Source organism: Tachypleus tridentatus, chromosome 9, assembly GCF_004210375.1.
Source record: "Tachypleus tridentatus isolate NWPU-2018 chromosome 9, ASM421037v1, whole genome shotgun sequence".
Taxonomy (NCBI): Eukaryota; Metazoa; Arthropoda; class Merostomata; order Xiphosura; family Limulidae; genus Tachypleus; species Tachypleus tridentatus.
This window is the reverse complement of record NC_134833.1, coordinates 144,206,568-144,215,348: the sequence shown is the minus strand read 5'-3', so window position 1 is coordinate 144,215,348 and position 8,781 is coordinate 144,206,568. Positions and strand designations below refer to the sequence as shown.

The 8,781-nt window shown below is 35.0% G+C and overlaps 1 protein-coding gene across 1 annotated transcript; it reads right to left on the bottom strand.

The window, feature by feature from the left end:
- Positions 1-6,965: 6,965 nt before the first annotated feature.
- On the bottom strand, positions 6,966-8,544 carry LOC143226583 (alpha-(1,3)-fucosyltransferase C-like). The gene has a single exon (XM_076457748.1). The coding sequence runs from the start codon at positions 8,502-8,504 to the stop codon at positions 7,362-7,364; it is 1,143 nt and encodes a 380-aa protein (XP_076313863.1). The 5' UTR covers positions 8,505-8,544; the 3' UTR covers positions 6,966-7,361.
- Positions 8,545-8,781: the final 237 nt, after the last annotated feature.

Here is an 8,781-nt window from a genome sequence, read left to right as displayed (position 1 = left end):
CCAAAACTAATTGATGCTTACCCATAGGACTTGGACACTAATCTCTCTGCTGAGCTTTAGCAGTTTCACTCACATGTGCGCAATAAGTTCAGTGCAAAAAAAATGTAATAATCATTCCTAAAAGAAAGGTGGAAGAGAGCCTGGTATTTCTATCTCTAGAAAACCAACAGATCCACGATAAGTATATTGATGGTCTTATGTTTGTTTGAAATTAGGCACAAAGCTCTACAATGGGCTATTGTGCTCTACTCATCACGGGAATCGAAACCCGATTTTTAGCAGTGTGAGTCCGCTGACGTACCACTGTGCTACGGGGGGGCTAATGTTCTTATAAGTATGATGTCACTACTTTCCTATGAACAAACATAAAGAAAGACTTTTTTGGAATAACGATTAGTACATCTGTAGGTGCAAATAAAATATAATACTTAATATTAACAATAATTCAGAAATATCTGAAAAATGGCAATTTCAAATTTATTTGTCAATACCCCAACACCATAGTTTTGAACATGTCTGCACATCAAGATGGAGTAAGGTATCTACATCTATCTGTTTAAGCTGCATTCATCCCTTGTTGGATGTATCTCTTTGTCAGACCAGTACAGTATTTTCTATTCTTAACAACCGTGTACATCTGATTCCTGCTTCCACCACTGTATCGTTCTTCCATCTTTTCTGTTGTCTTCCCTAAGATCTATTCCGTATTCTAAGTTAAACATTGGATACGTGAACCACTCATTACGGTTTTTTGTCAGCCCTTGAATGGATTGGGAGTTATGTAACGTAACTCTTCTTTTCAAAGGAGGTGAATAAATTGTCTTAGTTATTATAGTCTTATATGAGTTGTGGGAAACGTTGTGGAAAGTATATTAAAAGATACTTTTCTAAGTCATTTAATATCGTTTAGAATTTTATTGGTTAGTCGGCATGGATAAACTATGAAAAGTAGACCCCGCGGCACAACGGTATGTCTATGGAATTACAATATTAAAAACCAGGTTTCGATACCGGTGGTGGGCAGAGCACAAATAGCCCATTGTGTAGCTTTGTGCTTATTTCCAAACAAACAAACGCTAATAAAAATTATTCCTTACAAATATTTTGACATTCTTTGAAAAGGTTATTTATTATTTAAATGAAGGTAAGGATGTATATTTGATGTATATGGATTTTCAAAAAGCATTTGGCAAGGTGCCACATTATGTATTCTCAAGAAGGCTGGTATATGTAATAAAACTGTAATTAAAATAAAGTACATAACAATGTTTCAACTTTCTTAGGTCATCTTCAGGTTAACAAAGAAAGCGTTTGCAACTGTTGCAAACAAAGAGAGTTCGGTAAGAACCAGGATCCAATCCTTTTTCCATCTTGTCAACCAGATTCAGGTATAAGCCAGGCAAAGTGAGATAAGCTTACCTACCTGAGGTTGGCTCTTCCGGCCAGATTCATTCAATAAATAATCTATTATATATAAGAAAGTAAGATTTAAAGTTGTTATATCGGATGTCCTTAAAATAGTAGCGCAAAATAGAAACGTAAGTAACAATTTTATTTCTAACATATTTATATTTTGATAGTTTACAAACATTTGATAATTTCCCATCCTTTATAGCCATAAATGTTTGAGTTCTTTGCTAACACTGAATACTTTTCATAACAAACATTACCGTTACTAGCAGTTAAGTATATTTTTAGGTGGGAAATAACTATTCCTTTCAATACGACATATGTAACTACACTATTTGCAGTTGATGCAACAAGGATGGGAAACATAAATGCTGGTCTTTTACCAAAATCGTCCTCTGCTAAAACTAAACAATGTTCAATGTTATCTACTTTTTTTAATACAGGTTATTTGGGATAGATTACAAAGGGACCAAAAGTTGAAATATTAATAAGAAAATAAGTCATCAAAGCCACATTGGGCTATCTGTTATCTACACAGAGAGGAATCAAATCACGGGTTTTAACGTTGGTTATTCCATAGGTATACCGTTCTTCCACAAGGGAAGAAACTTTTCGTGAGTGACTAGCATGTCCACAACTGGCTGCAGACAATAAATTGCAGTGGGTGTTAAAATATTAGGGGTGAAAGCAACCAACACCTATCCCCTCATTCAATGGTTCCCATTGAAAAAATATATGACTTTTAATTTAAATATTTGCTTTGGAAATTTATAAAGTTGAAATTCGTTTTGAATGGTTTGTTTTCATTTGACACTAAATGTTTTGGTTTTTATCCAAACCTACATCACTATTATACAGCACTGACGTTATCGTGTGTATGTATGTATGTGTATATATATGTTGGAATTTATTGCACTAAGCCTATTTTATTTAGCTGTAAAACAAACCAAAAAAATATATTTCTTTAGTACATAAATTCAAAATTAGAGACGGTCGAGCAGTTTCGGCAAAATTCTGAAACAAACCAACTACACTGCACAACAAAGTTTTTGCTTCTTGAACACTGTTGGGTGTTCCTTATAGATTTTTGCTTGCTGATCACGAAAATCACATCCAAATTTGTCCATCACGTACCGTTTCATCGAAATATTCAGTTTCACAAGGACATTGCTACAATGGAAAAACGATATCAGAGCAACTGGAATCCGTCAATGCTTGCTGACTACTGTTGGACACTGCAATGTGAGGCACCGGACATTGAATACAAACGGAAATCAGGAGCAAAACACTATTAATTATGTTGAACTTAACAGCGTATTAGAAACATAAACGCGATTAAACACGTTATTGCCGGTAAACAGTTAACTGTCTATTTCTTAGAGTTCCTGGGTGATGAAGCAAAACCAAAACTATATTTGTGCATACCCACCTGTCACAATCAGCAAAAATTTTTCAAAAAATTGTTGTGCAGTGCTATCTACCTATCTGTTAGTCTACTTTATAAAGTATAATTGTACTTTGGTTGATTTCCCTAATTAACCAACAACTTAAGGTTTCTATGCTGGTTATCGAAGAGACTAGTTCAATTATTAAAATTTTTGTGGAAGTTTCTTTCTAGATACCTGTGATTTTATGGTCAGGGTGATGTGTATTACAGATAATAAAGGTATAATCCACTTGAATTTTGAGATTTGCTATGATAGGCTTTATGTAAATGATCAATGTAAGTTTTAATTATCAAAAAAAAAAAAAAAGTAAGATGGTTATTGTCAAATTAAATGAAAGTGGTGTTTAGTGTTTAGCGAAAAGTATTTACATTCATTGAGTTTCTGTTTTGGCGTAAAACTGCTAAACCTATGGAAAACAGAGTTAACAGTAACATATAAGTCTTTGAAAACTCTTAATGAAGTAAATCCTAATTTAAATAGATGATTGATTTCATGGCTTTGCGAAAATGAAGGTTGCACAATGTTCAGAACCAACCGAGCAACACGACCATTAGAGCACTCAGTGATGTCGAGAAAACCCACTTGTAGAGAACATATATATGTGTAAAAACACCTCGTTTGGGTTGAGAAAATGTTTTACATAGAGGAGCGAACAACGTTTCGACCTTTGGTCATCGTCAGGTTACAAACAATCACCGAAGGTCGAAACGTTGTTCGCTCCTCTACGTAAAATATTTTCTCAACCCAAACGAGCCGTTTTTACATATATATTAGAGCACTCGTACTTTGAGTTCGCAAGTCGAACGCGAAACGTGACATCTAGTGGACACACCACTAATAAATATCATATATTTAAGAAAAAAAGTTACAATAATATAAGAAACGGTGTGACCGGCAGAATATGGAATTAGATTCAGACCGGGGAAACAGCCTCAATAGCCCACGCCTTAATTTGACTCTGCACAAGGCTACACACTGGGCTATTTGTGCTCTGTCCACTACGGATACGGAGTCGCAATCTCCAAAATTTGCCACTAGTGGAGTTAAAAATATTCATTTCACATTTAAACTAAGAAAATTCTCTCACACATTTAAGTTAAAAAATTAAAAAAATAGCGTAACTATGAACTCAAAATGCAGAGTTCGTTTTTGCGTTAATAAGACACGAACCGAAATCATAACCTTGCAACGCTAATCGCTAGGCTATGTTTTGCATCGTTATTTGACGCAGGAAAACCTGTTTTATATAATTTCATATAATGCAGTTTAACGTGTTGAAAACGCAGCTCTCACAATTGTGGGTAAGGTTTCGAGAGTAATAAAAACAGCGACACAAAGAGATAGGACAGTATTATTTCAATTATTTTATGCCTCGTTTTTATTGCAGCTGAGGTAGCAGTGTAAATCTTTTTATTACAATTTACTGCACTGTTTTGCGCAAGCGCTTAATTATAACACCTCCCAAGTTTTGTGCAGATTTTTACTGTAATTGTAGAAAATAAAATGCTTTAATATTAATCACATGTATTTTTTACCAGAGGTCACTGTAATTGTAAAACAACAAAGCTTAACATTTTCTTGTTCCCAACAACGGTGACTTGGTTGCCAAGAAAAATATCTATTTATTAGATTAAACCAAACGTTTGAAAACCGCCGGCTGCGTGAGTCGCTTTACGTCAAAACTGAACCTGTTTATCATGAAAATGACATCTATTTCTGCTTTAAAAATTATTTGTTAAAACTGCATTCTTTCTCTTTACAGTATTCCCTCGCTATTCGCGGGGGTTACGTTCTTTAACCCCCGTGAATATTGGATGCAGTTTTAAAACTTCTACGTATGAGATTATATACGTTACTAAATGCTTCCAAGACACTCTTACTCATTAATACAGTAATAATGTAGTAATATTGCATGCAGTCATGTATTTCACTAATGTAGTAATGATAATGTAAACACATTTTAATTTTGTACTGCAACAATATTTTAATCAAAAAGAAACGTAAGTACAGGAGGACAGTAACACCGCATAGTATAGTTACCCATACTGTACTACTGTACCGTAAAGTCATTTTCTATGCGTACAACACATGTATTAGAATTGACAGAAAGTGGAACAAATTTAAAGGCAAACTTAGACAGATAAATACAGTACGCACAGTTCAGGTAATAATAATACAGTACAGTACAATTCAGTAATAATTGTTCGATAAAGACGTCAATCGATAAAACTGCTTGAGGGAGTAAATACAGACATACCCTCGAAAAGCGCTTTAAGTCTCTATGACCTACAAAAACCCGGTTTACCGAGCATTCGTTTTTATGACGTTAGCCCGGTATACCGGCATACGATGCGATAGGGTTAAGAGCCTAACCCTCGAATATGCGGGGCCGCGAATGGGGAACCGCGAACAGGTGAGGGTATACTGTACTATTTATTTATTAATTATTCAGACCCCAATTGGGTCAGCGGTATGTCTGCTGACTTATAACACTAAAAACCGGGTTTCGATAACCGTGGTGAGCAAAACACAGATAGTCCATCGTGTAGCTTTATGCTTAATTCAAGACAACAACAGGTTACGTTTGGCGCATTTACTGCTGGTACTTTTAGCACCTTAACCAGTTAAAGTTCATGGTCGGAGTGGATAAATATGAAACCAGTTCTCGAGACTCTCTCGTTTTTTTTCTTTAATACTTAACAAGGCTTAGCGTATGCAACTACTTATTAGCAAGTGACTGTTCTTTCCTTCTTTTTTTTTAGCCCTCTTCTGACTAATAAATATTGTATTTCGCAACAGAGATTTTTTTTTTTCATTTACAATATTTTCTGAGAATAAGATATTGTCTTGTACTTGAGTAACTTTTCCTTAGGGTGTAATTTCTTGTTTAGGGACTGGTTACGAAGGACGTGGTTATTATTGCGTCAGTTGTAGCTGACGGTTCATAGTCCTTTCTAAGCAAGAACATCACACGAACACCTGAAAGTATTTGATGGAGCGGTATTACGTGTGCAAATGTTACACGTGTGTTTCTTAGAGTGTGCATTACGTGTACAAGTGTTATAAATATATCTTTAAGATTGACATTACGTGTATAAGTGTTATAGATACGTCTTTTAAAGTGGCATTACGTGTACAAATGGAACCGGTATGCCTTTTATAGTAAGCAACATCACGCATACAAGTGATACAAATATATCTTTTTAGAGTAACATTACGCGTATCACTGCTACAGATGTGTCGTTTGCAGTAATATTACGTGTATAAGAGCTGCACTTGTCCAAACTGGATTTTGTTCCTTTGTATTTCGGCTTACGTTCTATCTTACTTCAGTTATTATTTGTTCCTGTTTCATTTAACTGTTTTACACAATAATCTGGTAAATGTTTGTTTTTTTTCTAAAATAAGTGTCCTTTTATTGAATGACAACGTAATGCCCAGCGTAGCCTACGTTTCTGCATTGTAAATATAGAAGTTTCTGTTTGTCTGTCTGCACACCTAATTTAAAGGCCAGTGCCAACCTGAAATTATTGATTGAATAAATCCTCAAATTAAACAGTATTCTCCAGCCCACAGTAGCACAAAAACTTCATTTAAGTTGCACATTATTGAATGTGTATCATAATAATGAATTTTTTCCCACTTCTTGTAGGTTTTCTTTTTCTAACTTTTCCTGACTCACTTTCCATGAGTTTTTATCGTTGTTTTTTTTCCCCTTGGTTTTAATTATTGTTAAAAATGGAATAACTTAAAGCTGATTCAGATTATGCAACCTGCATTTGGAGCAAATTGTTTGACATGACGCTGCGTAAACTCTCCTAGAAGATGGCTGTCCTATATACAGCATCAATAAACTTGCATTTACGTATTGTTGGCTATAATATAACACCTACCGTCAATCATTACGGCGATCACTGAGAAAATACTTGAAACTAAACTTGGTACAATCTTTCAAACTGTGGCTTAAAGATTCCTGTTGTTGGAGATAGCCCAAATGTTGGCCAAACGCGATCATGCAGTAGTTTAAAAAATCCCATGATCCTGTTAGTAGCATCATATCTAAAATGACAGAAATCTTTTAACTAAACAAATGATACTGACATATCATACAGTTGAAAAATTTTAATAATCACGATGGTACATTTCTCATGTCTGCCATATCAACATGCAATTATCTACATTTGTCAACGGATATAAAGCAGTTACTTGCTAGGTCGTCAAATAAACTTAGAAACCACTTTAAACATTGTACGATGATGTGTTTAGCTATATTATCAGGTGTTATTATAACACTCACAGCCAGTATTATTGTAGGCTGACAGACAAATGTTAATAATAAAAAAGAATAAATAGGCGATTTCTACAATGATCCACTGTCGTAATTCATGTTAACATTTTATACTAGCTTCAATATAAATATTCAAACTTACCGAAACTCTAGTTCCAATGTAAATGGCTATACTTATTTAGGCTTACCAAATGAATAACGAACTTTGGGGTACTTTAAAATAATGTTACGGTGTTATTCACCCATTTTTTACACTTTGCCTCATCAAACCACCAACTATTTAGTTCTTGAAATTTATGAAAAAAACGTCTTTCACTTGGTTCAGTATAGAGCTTTTCACACAAGTCACAAAACCAATGAAAAGACATTGATTCAACGTCGAACAGTTTCCTCCACTCGTGATAGCTGTGGATTAGTTGCTTACTTTTTGAGACGGTTAGTAAGTAGTTTGCTAGGTTACTTGGAGAAGAAAAATTCAGAGCATCGATGTATGAGTTTGGAGGTAAAAACGAACTGTAATTCGCACCACCAAACACCACAGGTATCAGACCCACGTTTAAAGCCATAAACAATTTCTCCGTAGTATAATCCTTGCAGATTGAGTTTTCAAACGACAAATAAAACTTGTAACTCTGTGCTAACTTTTTGTAACACCCTTCCTGAGGAATGATTGGGTAACACCTGTTTCCATAACACTTTCCGTACACGTCGACTGATATAAACCGTTTTAGCTGTTCAACAAACTTCTCTCTATTAGATATGGTTTTACAATTACTCACTAGCCACACAACCAAGTTATTATTTGAAATATTCTGATCATCCCGAGTATTCTGACCACTAATGACTCCAGTCATATTCTTGGGGATGAGTTTTCCATACGGAACAAAAACATCAGAATCAGTACGGTAGGTTACCGTCCAATTAATATTATCTCCTAAAGCCCTGAGAACTGCGGCAGATGTGTGAAGGGGAGACTCCAAATTAAACAGAGCCCATCGCTGAAAGGGTAGATGAGTGGATGGGAGGTCATGTACATTGATATCTCTCCAGTGAAAAACCACAAGATCACTATAAGTAAAATGGTTTCGGTCTCTGGTTATTTTACACTGACTGAAGGAACAGTTCATATTTTTTAACGAAATCCTTTCCCATTCTTGGCTGCTGAAGTATGGTGTCCACAATAAGATCACTTTTTCAGGTTTCGTTGTTAAAAACTTTATAGATATATTCGTATCATTGGAACTGATCGAATGAAAGAAATGTTTATCTAAATATGTCCATTTTGAACTGAACAACAAACTGCTTAGTGATAGAAGCAACAGCAAAACCACTAAGCCTACGCCCACTGCAGCGCGCATCTCATTATGTGGTGTGACACAGCGCGAGTGAGAATGTATACACGCTTACTCCACCCCTATAAAGTACGTGTTCAGCGTGGAATAGGCCCTATTTCTCAGAACCGTGTTTAGGCGAAGTTTTTCGGTTACGTTTTTAACAAATAATAACATACTAGATATATAAAAAAAATAAATCACACTTGAAACTGCATATAGAAAAAATACGTTTTGAGGTAGATCGTACAGAATTATGTGAATATTTTGATTTAAAGAACTTTTATCAAAACAGCTAACCGTT

Excerpts from the sequence above, each read along its gene's own strand:
- LOC143226583 (XM_076457748.1), bottom strand. The coding sequence starts at position 8,504 with ATGCGCGCTGCAGTGGGCGTAGGCTTAGTGGTTTTGCTGTTGCTTCTA.